This window comes from Zosterops lateralis (genome assembly GCF_965231275.1).
Source record: "Zosterops lateralis genome assembly, chromosome: 11".
NCBI classification, from domain to species: domain Eukaryota; kingdom Metazoa; phylum Chordata; class Aves; order Passeriformes; family Zosteropidae; genus Zosterops; species Zosterops lateralis.
The window spans coordinates 857,946-873,278 of NC_139771.1; the positions used below are offsets into that span (position 1 = coordinate 857,946).

Genomic DNA, 15,333 nt, shown 5'->3' on the forward strand with positions numbered 1-15,333 from the left:
GGCAGTAAGGATCCCTTTGGATATCAGAGAGTAAAGAAACCTGCCGGGAGCGATGCTGCGGCCTCGGGCCCCGCCGGGTCGCTCAAGTGTCGCAGTCCCAGGTCGATCCCCTGCCCACTTGGGCCGAGGGGGCTCCGCGCTGCCCCGACCGGCTCCGCTCCCGCTGCCGCCGCCGCCCGGCTCCCGGCACCGCGCCCCTCTCGGCGGCCCCCGCAGCGGGGCTCCTCCCGGGCGGCCCGGGGCCCGCCGAGCGATGAAGGGGGCGGCCCGGGGGGGGCGCAGGGCCGAGGGGGGCCGTGGCCATCGGGGCCTGGCGGGAGCAGCTGAGTTCGGCCGCCGCCGCGGCCGCAGGAGGGAGGCTCCGCTTACCTGGCGGGCGGCGCCCCGGCGGGGCGGACCAGCTCTTGGCTCGGGAGCAGGTGGGCAGCGGCAGCGCCTCGGGCCGGCCGGGATGTGCCTTTTCCCCCATTGGCCTCCTGAAGGGATTTGGTTTGCACTGGAATGGCTTTGAAGGAGTGAATGCATTTATTGATAGCGGAGCTGCTCTCGCAGCCTGGTTGGATTTCCAGGGCCGCTTTGATAATGTGCCCCCTCCCCCGCATTTCCCCGTGGACCCACGGTTGCAGACGGATACAGGGGAAATACTGCGGAGTCACGGCGTGGCTGGGGGAACGCTCCCATTTCCTGTGCTTGGGTGCACAGGGGACGGGAGAGGTGCAATAAAAACCCGAGGGCTGCAGAGCGGGAAAAGAGCGGGGAGGTGCAAAGGGTCCACGAAGCCCCTCTTCCCTGCAGCTCTCACTGAGTCTTACTTGATTTAACCCAAATAGTTCGGTCAACAACTGCAAAATTTACCCCGGCAAAAGCCGTCGCAGAATGAGGCACACGAGTCATCGAGCTCGGCCGGTCCCCTCTTTGTCAGGCGGCAACACGCGGCCGCCTCCGCTCCTCGGAGCCTGCGACAGGCAGGGCTTGTCACCGAGCAGCCCGGCAGGAACGCCGGGGCAGCCCCTCGGCGTGGCCATGTGCGCCCCACATTGTGTGCACGTGTGCAGGGAGGAGCCGCCAGAGCCTGTGTGTGTATGTGGGTGTACATGGGTGTGCATGGGTGTACATGGGTATGTATGGGTGTACATGGGTGTGCATGGGTGCACAAGTGTCTATATGGGTATGCGTGGGTGTCCATGGGTGTGTATATGGTGTACATGGGTGTGTACATGGTGTACATATGGGTGCCTGCAGGTGTACATGGATGTGTGTGTATGGGCATACACAGATGTGTACATGGTGTACATGGGTGTATGTAGGTGCACATGGATGTATATGGGTGTACATGTGTGTGCATGGACGTACAGTGTGCATATGGGTATATATGGGTGTACATGAGTGTGCATGGACGTACAGTATGTATATGTGTATATATGGGTGTACATGTGTGTGCATGGATGTACAGTGTGTATATGGGTATATATGGGTGTACATGTGTGTGCATGGATGCACAGTGTGTATATGGGTATATATGGGTGTACATGTGCCCTCATCCCGACCCAGCATGAGCAGCGGGCGGTGCTGGAGGGGCCGTGCACCCCCGCACGCACCCGCCGGCCGGGATGGGCGCACGGGGCACTGCTTTGCAGGAAGTGTTTGCCCTGACGGGGCCTCACGCCGAGCCTGATCAGCGAGAAGGGCTCGGTGATGCGGGATTTGGAGCGGCAGGCGGGACGGACACGCCGACTGCAGGCGCTCGCCGCCCGCCCGGGGCTACGCGGGGTCCCGGTCGCTGCCGTACAGCTTTAAAATCCAGCCCCGTCTGCAATAGGCCGACTCTGGGCGCATGCGCTGCCGAGAAAGTTTTCCAGCTGCCGTTGGCTCTCTTAACTTTTTTTTTTTTTTTTTCTTTTTTTTTTTCTTTTTTTCTTTCGCAGTTTTAAGCAGCAGGGTGAAGAGGAGTGAGGGAGAGACGCGGGGGGAGCGGGGCCGGCTGCAGCGGGCGGGGGCAGAGCCCCGCGGAGGAAGGGTCGGCTGCCGCGACGCCGCCTGCCCCGGCTTGCTCTCCCGGCTCTCCTCCCGCGTATCCCGCTCCTCGGCACCGATGGATTGGGGGAGCCGCAGCTCCTGAAGCCCGGACTGCTCCCCTCCCCCTGCCCCTGCTCGCCTTGCAGGATCAGTGGCCCCGTAAGACAGACACACGCGTGCACAGCCCCCCTCCCCCCTTCTTCTGCAGAAACTTCTTTTTCTGTTTGGGCTTTTTCTTCTCAGTGTAAAATGGAGGGAGCCGGCCCCGGGATAGCTCTACAGCGGCGGACCCCCGGCTCTGCACCGCCCAGCCTTTAAGCAAGTGAAGGGGGGCGGGCAGGGGGGAGCCCTGCACCCGCTCGGCTCCATCGTCCCCCTCTGGCGGGCCGGGCCGGTCCGCGCCGAGCTGCGGAGGGGGCGGTCGGCGGCCCGAGCGCCGGTGGAGCCGGGTGGGAGCGCGGGGAGCCCCGCGGCGGCACCACCTGGGCTGCTGGGACGGATCGTCGCCCGCGGCGCTTTCGCTGCCGCTTGTGAAGATTTTTATTTGCTTCCGCACAATCACGCCCACGGGCGCTGTGTGCGTGTGTTGGGTTGGCTTTTTTTTTTTTTTTTTTGGCCTCTTTTTTTTTTTTTTTTTTTTTTTTTTTAACCTCCTTCTTCTTCTGCTGGTGGAAAGCCCTAATTACTGCGATTGCTGATGGACCTTGGAAAGAAGGCTGCACTGGTGCCCCACTCCGCAGTCGGACACGCTCGGTTTGCGCCGGACAGGGCAGCCGCTCGCTTGCTGCCCCCAACCAGCTCCGCGGGCTCCTCCGCTCCCCCGGCCAAGGCTCGGGAAGATACCGCCCGGCTCCCGCGAGCCCGGATTTTACTTTCGTCTCGCCGTTTCTCCTCCCGCTCCGCTTGGATTACTTGGCTGCTCCCGCCTGGCGATCCTGCGCGATGGAGGTGAGTCCGCGCCGGGCGCGGGGGCTCCGCGCCGCAGGGGCCGCGGGCGCGCAGGGTGGCCTGCGCTCGGGGGCTGCGGGGCCTCTCCTCCCCGCCTCGGCTACCGCCCGGCGCTGCCACCTCTCCGCTCTCACCCACCGCTGAGAGCTCTGCTCCCCAACTGGGAAAAGGTCTTGTGTTTTCTGGTTTTCCTTCCCTTTTTAAATTTTCCCCCGAAGGAAGGCTGCCCGCCGCAGAGACACTTGCTGGGCTCGCTCTGCCCGCTCCGTCCCGGTGCATCTTCTGGCAGCGGCTCGTAACGCGAGTTTAAAGACATCTTTCCAAACTTCCCAAACTTTCCTGAGGAGGATCGCTATGGAGGAGCCCAACGTCGGCGCTAATGGTGGCCTGTACCTTTAAGGAGACCTGGCTGGGGGCCAGCGGAGGACCCGGAGTCAGCCCCCCCCCCCCCCCCGCCCCCCATTTAATTTTATTCTCCGTTTCTGGAGATTATCACTCTGCATCTGCAGCGGGTCTCTCCTGGGTCAGCGCGGAGGAGCACGGCTCCTCGGGGTCCCCTTGGCGCTGCGAGGACTCCATGTTGGAAAGGCTGTTGGCTTTTTGTTGTTTGTTTGTTTTTAATTGTCAATTGTATGGTAAATGAGCTGCGCTCGGAGGGTCACGGGGAGTTCAGCGGGGCCGAGAAGCGAGGCTGTCCCCGGGCGCCGAGGAAAGGACACGATGTGCCTTCACCCCCGGGAAAACAACCCCTCTGCGCCTCCGCTGGGGAGAGCTGGGCCGGGACCAGTGCCTTTCCCTGCAAACGTGAGACGTGGTCTCGCTCCTCCAAATGGCTGTGAAAGCGCAGCGGGGAGCAGGGGGTGGCCGGGGGGTCCCCGCGGAGCCGCCGCGCCTCCCGCGGTTTACAGCCCCTCGGAGCAGGGCTCTGGATGCCGCCTGCCCGCTGGTAGTGCTCCTAGAAAACCAGATGCCTTCGCAGGCTTTCCAGACACCCCGTGTAAAACAGGATCAGAGGCGATCCCGCGGTGCAGGATCTGTAAAAGCCTCTCTTTTCATCTCGGCAAGGAGCGCGGGCTCCGCATGGGGTGCGTTAAATAGCAAAACCCAATCTCCGCGGCCCTACAAACTTGAACACGGTGCCTCACTCACACTCCCGATCTCCAGTGCTCCGTGCTGCTGGGCTGTCTGCCTTTTTTTTTTTTTCTTTTTTTTTTTTTTTTAAATATGTCTGTGTGTGTCTGTGTGTGTGTGTTGTTTCTGGTGACACCTTTTCAGCTGCTGCGTGCAGAAGGGCCGGGCCCGCCCGCGGCCCCGTCGCAGGTGCCGTGTCCGCCCGGCTGCTCGGCGCGGTGTCCGCAGCCGGGGCGGGAACGGCGCTGGGGCGCGGAGGTGCCGTCGGACGGGCAGAGCCGCCGGGCGAGGCCGCCCCCTGTTGGGAGCGGGCCGCCACCGCCGCCCGGGCCCCGCCACCGCGCTGGGGGCTCCGGCCAGCGCCGGCCGGGCTCGGGGGACACCGGGCCCTTGCAGCGGGGCACTGACCTTTGGCCCTGCCGGCCGCCTCTTGCAGCGCGGGTAGAGGCCCGCTCACTCCCGGCGCTGTCGCGGCCGCCCTTCCCGCCGGGCAGCTCGGCGTGCCCGGGCTCAGTGCCGGGCCGGGTGGCTGCACAGCTGTCGGCGTCCCCCATGGGCACCGGTGTCTCCGGCTTCCTCAGGGCTCGGGCGGTTTCGTGGCGGTTCTTTGTTAGTGCCGGTATTTCAAGAAGTAACAGATGAAGGAAGCCCAGCACGTTGTGCGCTGTTGGGTGTCGCGGCTTGCCCCGCGCACACCTCGCTTCTCGTCCCTCTCTCGATACGCCCTCGGCGTTCGCACCTTGGCCGGGACTGAGCCCCTGTGGGGCGGGCGGGCTCTTTCTGTTGCAGGAGACCGGCCCCCATTTACCCACCTCCGCCAGTGGGGACCTGGGGGGGGCTCAATTCCCCCGGGCAGGGGATGTTTAACCCGCACGGCGCGGGGAGGCTTCGCCCCGGAGCAGTATCGGGGAGCGGCGCATGGAGGTCCCCACGCTGCGGCGGCTTCCCTCGTGTGCCCGAGCAGGTTCTGTGTCCGGCCCCGCTGCCAGCGCTCCGCTCCTCCCGGCCCTTCGCAAACAGAAATAAATTAGAATTAAGAACACCTTCAATTCAGCGTTAAGGGCCTTTGGAGAATCAATAGGGAATAGGGAGCCCCCAAGTGTCGAAATGTCTTTTTTTTTTTTTTTTTTTTTTTTTTTTTTTTTTTTTTTTTTTTTTTCTTTCTTTCTTTCTTTCCGAGGGGAGGGGAAATAAACCCCTGGAACTGGCTCTGGGGAGCGAGTGAGAGAGTCCCGTGCGAGGACCAGACGGTGATCGCGGGACCTGTCGGGGGAAGCGTTTGACTTCCAAGACGGCAGCCTGGTTGTTGCGGGGTCCGAGTCGGGACGCGGAGCTGCTCTTTGTCGCTCTTGGTACCTCCCCGGCCCGGTACCCCCCCTGGGGCTGCTGTCGGGGCAGTCACCGCAGTGCCAGCGCGGAGGTCGGGGCTGCCTCGGCGATCGCGGAGTGCGGGAGCCCCGAGGCCGCGCCGAGATGTTTTAGGGGACGACGGGGAAGGGCAAGGACCGGCCCCATCATCCCCGGGCGGGAAGGAGCCCTCGGGGCCGCGCGGAACCGACCCCTTGAGAGGCACCGGCCTCCCTTCCCTCTCGGGCTCGCTTTGCAAACCTGAAGCCGCCTCTAGCAAGCCGTGAGCCTTTCGTGTCCCCAGCGCGGGCAGCGATGGGGTAATGCCCGCGGGTTTCTATAGCCCCGGGGCAGCGGGGATGGGTCTCGTCTCCGGAGCAGCTGCTGAGCCCGGTCCCGCCCCGCCCCGCCCCGTCCCGTCCCGTCCCGTCCCGTCCCGTCCCGTCCCGTCCCGTCCCGTCCCGCGGCGGGCGGGGTGCGGAGCGGCGGGGGCCGGGGTAGAGGGACGGGCGGGCGCCCCGGGAAGGCGGTGTCCGCGGGGTGCCGGGGGCTGCGGGGGTGGGTTCTGCCCGCTGCAGCGGGAGCTGCGACGTGCCTGTGTCTGGCACCAGAGCCTCGGCGGGGAGAAGGGCCGGCGAGTCAGAGTCAAGTTAAAAGGGGCCCAGAGACTTCCGTTGTTTAAACTCGAATGCTCGAAAATGGTCTGAGAAGCAATAAACAATCTGATCCTTTTTCTCCCCCCTCTAGAAATCCAGTGCAGTATTAATCCACGGAGGTGCTGTGGGGACAGTTGGCAGTACAATGGCTTCTCAGTACCTCGTAGTGGCTCTGGCCGTTTTCTCCTCTTTTACCCAGGTTGTAATAGAAGCCAGCTCTTGGTGGTAAGCATCTCATATCGACTTGTTTTTGAAAGGGGGTGTCAAGATTTGCTTGCTTCAGTGTCTCTGTGCTTCTTCTGTACTTTGTTTCTGCGGGAGCGCGGCAGGAGTGAGGCAGCAGGGGAGAGGTGCCGGTTGGAATATGTTGTGTAGGAAAAGGAGCTGGTCTGTCGAATAAGGGTAAATGTGCAACGTCTCGTCTTGTAAAATACAGTTTTAAGAATGCTGTCTAGTAGATTCTCTATGAATTTTATCATCTTTAAATTACTATAAATGTTTGTATTTTAAAAGACGTTGCAACTCCCTTACGTTAAGACGTTTTGCATGTACGAGAGAAAATGGGGATTTGCAAGGATGAACTTAAAGTTTCAGTTTGAAGTTTTCTGTAACTGAAATGTTTACAAATATATTTCATTACAGGGAGTACATTTTAATTCCTGCTTTAGCAAATTATCTGTGTGTAGTATACGATGTTGAGAGTTTTGGAAATAGGTGTTTCTCTGCTTTTTCCAAGTGATGCCTTTTGGATTAATAGCCACTTTTTAATTGAAATGTATCATGTGAAGAGCACTTTAAGAATTAAGAAAACAAAGTTGATTTTGTTTAGAATGAGTATCCTTGCCTGTGTGTTTCTGTGTTGTCAATTTGGAAGAAGCTAGAAGTAGTCTGTAGCAAGTTTCTAACTTCTGGCTTGCTAAAGGTTTCCCTATTTGTTTATAGTAGATCAGATGGAAAACCCCAGACTTAAATATAAAGTATGTGTTAAGACAAATTGGGATTTGGAGAGCTTTTTTTTTCATTTTTGCTTTATTTATTTTCCTGGCCTTGCAATTGTTTGGAGCTTCTGTTACTTTTACTGTGTCAATTTAAGCTGGTAGAAGACTGCCTAGATGCAAGTCTTCCAAATCTGTGCCGTACTTCAGTCTCTAATGTATGGTGATAACCACAGGGGTGGAAACTAGTTACTTCTGTCCTTTTCTTAAAACAAAAGTTTCATATTTAAGTGTCTGGGGGTTTTCCTCACTTGTTAGCAAAACCAGGAGTTGTATATTCACGTATAAGGTACAATTCTGTCTGGATTTTTTATTTTTAAATTTACTTTATGTTATTTTGAAGTCTTCTGTTTATTAATGCAAATCTTTCTTTGTGCAGGTCTTTAGGGATGAACCCCATGAACCCCATGAACCCTGTTCAGATGTCAGAGGTGTATATTATAGGAGCCCAGCCACTATGTAGCCAGCTAGCAGGGCTTTCCCAAGGACAGAAGAAACTCTGCCAATTGTATCAGGACCATATGCAGTTCATTGGAGAGGGTGCAAAGACGGGCATTAAGGAGTGCCAGTATCAATTCAGACATAGAAGATGGAATTGCAGCACTGTGGACAACAACTCTGTTTTTGGCAGAGTCATGCAGATAGGTAGGAAGCAACGTCTTTATGATTAAAATCTTGTCTAAGGATATGTATGGCACACACTGTTCTGCACTTGAATCTCTTGCCAGGTTCTTACTGAGTACTGTATACAACCAAGTGTTTCTAAAAGTTGGCAAAGAAGTTGGATTATTTTTAGCTGGAGGTGATTTCCCACCACTGTCCAGCCATATGTGTTGGAAAACAAAGTAGGAATATATATTTGCATATGGGAATAGGGGAGAAAGGAAAATGAGGCCCTGAAATCTCTTTCTTAGAAAAACCTGAGATAAAATGAAGGCAACCTACAAGAATTAAAACCAGCAGCGTCTTGTAAAATTAAGGATGTCCGTGTCTAGTTCCAAAGTTAGCAGCTGGATAATAAATGGTCTTGGTCCAGAGGTTAACTGAAAATTGCTGCTCTGTCGATTAGTGTTTAGAGGCAATTCCTCCTTGCTATTTCCAGATACAGTTTTTGGGTTTTTTTTTCTCTTTTTAAGGAAAACAGATTTATCTTTAAATTACTGTAACAGGGTAATTTTCATGAGATGAATTCTATCATGGTAAAATGTGTGATGGTCCTTTTAACTGACATTTAATGGAATCACATTGCTGGTAAGAGACATATTCTTGTTTAATATCTTATCACAATTTGGTGGACACTCAACTCTGTCAGATCCTCTTTTAAATGGCCTTCTCCAGTGCTCATGTGCTGCCTGCCTTTTCTGGCATTTAAGGGCCTCATAGTATTTTAAAGTCCTTGTCAAAATTCTAACCAGTGCTGTTGAATGGTGAAACCTTCCTCTGACTTTCTCAAGTCAGATTGCTGATTTTGTGTGATCAACTGAAAACACCTATTTTTCTGGGTGACACTCGTGATCTTTTAAGTAGTGAGTGGGTACACTGGCAAACGCAGCACTGCTCTTCAGTTGGAGTTGTAAAGTAAAGCTTTTATGGCAGTGTTTTTCTGTCCTGCTTTAGAAAAAGAAAAAGTTTTAAAATTGGTCTCAATCTAGGTTTGTCTAAATGGGCTGACTCCACCTAAAGTTGAAGGAATACGTCAAGTCATGTTTGGTCTCAGTTTTTGTTAAAAGAAATTTTTATTTGGAGATTATCAGACAAATAGAGAAAAATCTATTGCATGAAAGTACTGAATTGGAACATTTGATTTTAGATAAACAATCTTCCGTAGGCTTTTTAAAGCACAGTATTAACTCTGGATAGAGGGGTTTTTTTACCTTACTCAAGCAAAAGTCTAAAAACATGAAAGCAAGCTTCTTTTTTACACCTCTCTGTTCTAGGAATCTAGCAAATATCAGAAAATTAATTCGTTTAAAATTTAGGCCTTCATCCTTCAGGCCTTATTTATTATTCAAGCAAGTGAAAATTAGCTCAGAGGGACTGTTGGTGTGAAGGAGTGTACAGGATGGGGCCTGTGATTTGTGGTGTCTGTCTCTGGAATCAATGTTTCTGCCCTCCGCAAGTATGACAGATCTATTTAAAGGTGGTTCCTTTCAAGTTAAATAACTTTGCCACACCCTTTTGCTGGATATGACTGTATTAGCTGATGTCTACACAGCAATTCATCATGTAATTAAGCCACTTATTCTAATTGCAGATGGAAGCAAGGTTAATAGCCATATTTCAGGAGTTAGAGCATGAAGAGTGTATTCAGTGAGAGCAAGGAAGGAGGTGTGACAGTTGTATTTCACACTGACCCTCAGTAATGGCCAGTTGGTGTTCCTCTGCATGGAGGGAAGAGTGGACACTTTCAGAGCCTGGTTCCATTGACTTCAGCCTGCCATGCCCTGTGTGCTGGGCTGTCAGACAGATGCCCCTTGCTCCCAGCAGTGCAGGAGGGGCAGGCTCTGAGTGCACATTGTTTGGGAGGTTTTGCCATGTGCCCTTGGTTGCGCCCCAGAGAGTTCTGAGCACGGCACTGCCCGCCGGCACAGCCACGGCCCCCTGTGTCAATGGGCAGTCTTTCTTCCAGGATTTACCCTGCAGTTAGCTAAAGCTGTACAAATAAACCTGCCGTTGGCTTTGGAAACTCGCTCTGTGCCTTATTGAACTGTAAAATTTTAGGGCCTGTGTTCTGCACTGCTCTCCTTGGGTGCTGGTTCCCAGGTTGGGCCACGGTGCTCATTTCCATCTCCTGGCTTTGTGGCCAGCCCTGTGCGGGCTGCACGTGGGCTTTGCACACACAGCTAAGTGCTCACAGGAAACAAAATCACTGAACCCGCCCCCTACAGCTCTGTATGGTTGGGGTCCAGTTTATTCTGCCTTCAGCCTGATGTTGAATGCTTTTAAAATGCAAGAAAAAGAACGTTTTGTGTCTTAGGTACAGGTATAAAAAAAAAGAGAAGGTTCTGTTCTTGCAGGCTTCTTCAGATCAAGTGTAAAGCTCAGGGCCTTGCTCTGTGGGTGGCTTCCTACAATGTGCGTATATTGAACAGTTCCATTTCTATGTTTTATATATATAGGAGAGAGGGGACTCGAATGTGTTTGGAATGTGTGTTTGCTTGCCATGGCTACAATAGAGAGAAATCCTGGACTGTGGGAAAAGAAAGATATGTTTGACAGTGAAGGAAAGCACAGTTGTGCCTAAAGACTGAAAAAAGAAGGAAAAAAAAAAAGAAAACTCAGAGTAACTCATCCGTGTGGAAACATCACCCTTAACGTGTTTCTGGGGTCGATGACTTGAGGCAGTGTTGGCTTGAAGTGTACTTCAGCAGCTGATGCTATTTTATAACTTGCGTAAATGTTCAAGGAGGGGACTTGCAGGGCAACTCTCCTTCCTGTACCCAAGCCTTTCCTTCTCCTTCTCTCCAAGAGTAAGTTCTTTAAAATTTGTTCCAGGGCAATAATGAAAACTAGTCAAAAATAGTCAGCTTTATGAGTTTAAATCCCGCAATAAGTGCAGAGTTAACCATGTGAAAGCATGAGCTAACTAAACATGAAAAAGAACAAAAATGGAACGGAAGAGGCAAGTCCTGTGGTCCAAAGCAGACCACGTTTCTTTCCTCTCAATATAGTGGAAATTTTACTTAAGGAATTAATCCAAAAATGTGTGTTACAGAGCAAATGGGAACATTAAAATCTCTATGAGGTTCCCCCTGCTATAGTTTGCAGTAGATGCAAGGCCTAAGTCAGCACATAAAGCCAATGTTTTTTTAACTGAAAATGCTACTCCTGTAACCCTTTATACCCACAAGTCATGTAGATACTTCCAAGAGCAGGTATCTATGAGTGCAGACCATTGTAAGGTAGCAAAGGTGTAGGGTGCTTCTGATTTTCCTGAAGTCTCATCTTTCCTAACATAAAATTTCTGATTTTTCCCATTTAAATCCAGTATCTATTTCTAAAATTAATCCCATGGATGACAGCTGTTGTATTAACAAAGCTACTCTGATCATGGTGTCATCGCGATGTTAAATATGAACCAGACTTCAAATTATTTATGTTTCAGAAGTGCTTGAAAGCTCCTATTAGATTTGACTTGTCATGATCCATCTTGTACAAAGAGATTTTGCCTAAAAATGTTGCTGTCTAAATATACATGACTTGCCCAAAACACAGCCTCTTAAAGTCCAAATTTTTCAAAGACCCATGATGTTCCCTAAGTAAAATCACATAAAATCAAGATTAAAAGCTGGCTTGATCTATTGATTAGACTGAAGATTAGTAATAAAACTTAATCATATAAACAAAAAAAAATATATTTAGTCTATTCTTACATGAAAAATATTCTGAGAATCTTTCTTGGAAAAGACCCATTGGGATGCTGTCCCTTACGGAGAAAAATAAACTTCAAGTGTTGTTCTCTGGTGCAGGTTTTGTCTTTGTTTATCTGCAAGTTTGCTAGTTATACTCAGAGCTTGTGGCACCCTTGGAAAAGTGATTGGGGAAGTCAGACACTTTATGAGGTGGGATCACATACTGTCAAATAGGATGGTATGTGGCCATGTCTTACATTAAGAGTATTGTAACTTTTTCTTAACGAAAGTTGGAAACTTGAGGTTTTCCATTTCCATTTAAGGGCACCAGATGCAGGAGAAAACCTTCAAGGCCACCTTGTGCCAAGGGTTTTTTCTTCCCTGTAATTTGTAAAAATGATTGTCCATGGGCTCCCTTGCCACATTTGCAAGAGCTGGAGTGGTGGATAATAACCAGCACAGGTTGTTGTTAGTTTTAAATAGTCTCCTCCAGAAGTGTCTGGCTAATGTGTAGGGTGGAAAGTTGTGTATTATTCTGCTGTGTTTCTTTTGATACCAGGAGACTTTGTAAAACACGTGAACTTTAAATAAATTGGAATAAGTGGGTGAAGCGCATCAATCATGTTTGAGAAGTAGTAATTTAAGAACCAGACTTTAAAAGTTGTATTTAACATCTCTTTCTTCTGAAGGAAAGGGACCCTTCCCTCCCCTCACATGCAAGCATGGCTGCTTTGGCCCCTCTGGCCTTGTGGCCCTGACCCACCACCACTCTGCTCTCTCATCCAGGTGTTCCCCAGCATGAATGAGAAGTGATTTCTGTTCTTGACAAACCATGTGTGCTCAGATGACTTGGGTTCACTAGTACCTTTCAGAGCGAGGATGTTTTGGGAAGCGTCATTCAGGGTTCACCTTTTACTGCGTGAGTGAACTTGGTGGCTCTGGAGAGCCTTTGTCCTCCTGGCCCATTCAGTGTGCCAGGAGAGGTGGCTGTCCCCTAAACCCACTTGTGTCTCCGTGCAGGCAGCCGGGAGACGGCGTTCACGTACGCGGTGAGTGCGGCCGGCGTGGTCAACGCCATGAGCCGCGCCTGCCGGGAGGGTGAACTGTCCTCCTGCGGCTGCAGCCGTGCCGCGCGGCCCAAGGATCTGCCCCGGGACTGGCTGTGGGGAGGCTGCGGGGACAACATCGAATACGGATATCGCTTTGCCAAGGAGTTTGTGGACGCCCGGGAGCGTGAGCGCGTTTACCAGAGGGGCTCCTATGAGAGCGCCCGCATCATGATGAACCTGCACAACAACGAGGCCGGCAGGAGAGTGAGTGTCTGCACAGCAGCGTGTCCCTCCACACTCCTTCCTCCTCATCCCTTCTTTCTGGGAAAAACGTGGTTCAGTGGGGCACAGAGCAGCCAGCCACCATGGCTGGTCTTTGTTTTGATGCACAAAACAAGAAAACGGCAAATACGGGGTGTGGGTGGGTGGGGAGTGTGTGAGTTGGTGCTTTTGGTTGTCTGACAGTCCTGTTGCTTTCTTCATAGGGGAGGCTGGGACCAAAATGTGTTGTGTTTCCCTCTGTATTGTTTCATGAAAAGTGCCCAGCTCGCTGTGGATTCTCTGTAGAACAGAGTTTTATTAGTTGGTATTTCCAACCAAGACAGTGTGTGTTGGAAGGAAGAGGGGTGTGCTGAGCTTCCCAGGCTGGAATTCTGCCGATTGTTCTGACTTTTTTTTCTTTACCTGGTTTAAGAGTATGTGAAAAGCTTCTCTATGCTATTAGAAAACATGGTCTTCTGTGGTTGAACATGTCTTCATGGTTTCTTTAATCTCAAAAATGCTTTAAATGAATGGGTGTAAACTTTTTTTTTAATAGTCTGAATATGAAGAGCCAAAATCATTATTTTCCTAGAGTTTGAAGTGCCAGCAATAGTCGGCTGAGACTTTACACTTGTGTTCTAAGGTGAAGAAGGATGAAAGATAATTGAAAATTAATAGCATTTAAATGTAAGAGGAGGGTGTCTGAAAGCAAAGGACAGGCCAATTACTATTAGCAAGAAGAAAAATTACACTTTCACAGTTGCTTGTGGAGACTCAAGGAGTTTTTTCCTTCCTCAGCCTCATCTTTGCAGTGCCATTTGGCAGCATTAAGACTCTGTAACTGCTGGGTGGAAGCTGTCTACAGTATCATCTAATGTGTCAGACACCAGGATTTTTGGGGCAGTGTCAACACTGACTCTTATTTTATTTGTACAGGGCAAATGACTGAGGTTTTCCTGCCAAAGCTTTGTAAAGAGGATATTGCTATGTAGCCCTGACTCCCACCCATAGGTGTTTGGGGGTTTCTTCTTGGATGAAGTCTCTCTTCCAGAGCAGTATTTGGGATAGGAAGAGGATGCTGAGCCAAGAGTAGACAATCAGCTGCAGCTGAGCCAGGAGCAAGAGGAATCTTAACTCTTTCCCTAATTGCAGCCTCAAGCAGAGATCAATAGGCAGAGTAACTCAGATAGAAAACAAGGGGATGTTTTACATTTCTCAATGAAAGAGCAAAATCCTTTGCTGGCGTGAGAGCGAATTCCTAAAATTTGAGTGCAGCCTGAGTAATGCTGCTGTCTGGGCTGTGTGTGCTGTTGTGGATGTCTCTGTTGTGAGGAGACTCCCCTCCTCCTCTTCGGCATCCTGGCGCTTTCAGGTGTTAGGGGTGCATGGGTTTGTCAGCTGACTTGGGTTCACTAAGTCCTTTCAGAGCTAGGATGTATTGGAGGATAGGAGAGGATGCTGAGGTGAATACTGTGGAGGGGCCAGTGGGAATACGACAAAGAGCAGGAGATGTGGGGTATAAATGCTCTCACAGCCGTGCTAGCCTTTGGTCATGGTTTTTGTTTCTCTCCCCACCTCCTGCAGACGGTGTACAACCTGGCTGACGTGGCCTGTAAGTGCCACGGCGTCTCGGGCTCCTGCAGCCTGAAGACCTGCTGGCTGCAGCTCGCCGACTTCCGCAAGGTGGGTGACGCCTTGAAGGAGAAATATGACAGCGCCGCCGCCATGAAGCTGAACAGCCGGGGGAAACTGGTGCAGGTGAACAGCCGCTTCAACGCCCCCACCATCCACGACTTGGTGTACATCGACCCCAGCCCCGATTACTGTGTGCGCAATGAGAGCACCGGCTCCCTGGGCACCCAGGGCCGCCTGTGCAATAAGACCTCGGAGGGCATGGACGGCTGTGAACTCATGTGCTGCGGCCGGGGCTACGACCAGTTCAAGACCGTGCAGCGAGAGCGCTGCCACTGCAAGTTCCACTGGTGCTGCTACGTGAAATGCAAGTTGTGCACAGAGATCGTGGACCAGTTTGTGTGCAAATAGGGCATGGACGAAGTGGGAGGAGCTGCAGCCGCCTGCCAGTGAGGGGTGCAGGCCCCTCTCCCTTTCCACAGGACTATCTCCACTTTATTTATAGAGTCCAACGAGTTTTTTGTCTTCTTTTAAGAAAAAAAAAAAAAGAAAATAAAAAGGGCGGGGAAGGAAAAAAAAAGAAAGAAAAAAGAAAAATATAAAGGTTGCAAAGAGAAGTGCCTGGAAACCCTCTCTGCGTCCATCCCAGAACTGTATGAGGCTTATATTTTTGGCAATAATGGGGGAGAATCTGAGAATATTTATTTTACAAAGTTAAAAAAAAAATTGACTTTTCTTACAAATGATAGAGTAGTTTGAGGGGAAAATCTGACATATCCTAATTTAGATCCATGGAATGTAATATATGTGCAGTAGGCAGAGCAACCGTGTAATGTGCTTGGGATGTTAGAGCAATCCTTATGGATGTGAGGAACACACAGACCTGTCCATGACTTATAGGTTCAGACACTAGAAGTTCCTAGAATAGGGTGTATAAAGCTGTTCA

The 15,333-nt window shown here is 51.5% G+C and overlaps 1 protein-coding gene across 2 annotated transcripts; it reads left to right on the top strand.

The window, feature by feature from the left end:
- The first annotated feature begins 1,475 nt into the window (after positions 1–1,475).
- On the top strand, positions 1,476–14,990 carry WNT5A (Wnt family member 5A). Of its 2 annotated transcripts, none has more exons than XM_083869456.1 (5): positions 1,476–2,964; positions 6,190–6,323; positions 7,473–7,738; positions 12,466–12,758; positions 14,340–14,990. In XM_083869456.1, the coding sequence occupies exons 1-5, from the start codon at positions 2,959–2,961 to the stop codon at positions 14,796–14,798; spliced, it is 1,158 nt and encodes a 385-aa protein (XP_083725582.1). In that variant the 5' UTR covers positions 1,476–2,958; the 3' UTR covers positions 14,799–14,990. The 2 variants fall into 2 exon arrangements, with proteins under 2 accessions (XP_083725582.1, XP_083725583.1); XM_083869457.1 differs by lacking the exon at positions 1,476–2,964 and adding an exon at positions 6,028–6,086.
- The last annotated feature ends 343 nt before the right edge of the window (positions 14,991–15,333 follow it).

Excerpts from the sequence above, each read along its gene's own strand:
- WNT5A (XM_083869456.1), top strand. Across the intron at positions 6,324-7,472 it reads ATAGAAGCCAGCTCTTGGTG|GTCTTTAGGGATGAACCCCA; the intron begins GTAAGCATCTCA and ends TTCTTTGTGCAG. Across the intron at positions 12,759-14,339 it reads ACAACGAGGCCGGCAGGAGA|ACGGTGTACAACCTGGCTGA; the intron begins GTGAGTGTCTGC and ends CACCTCCTGCAG.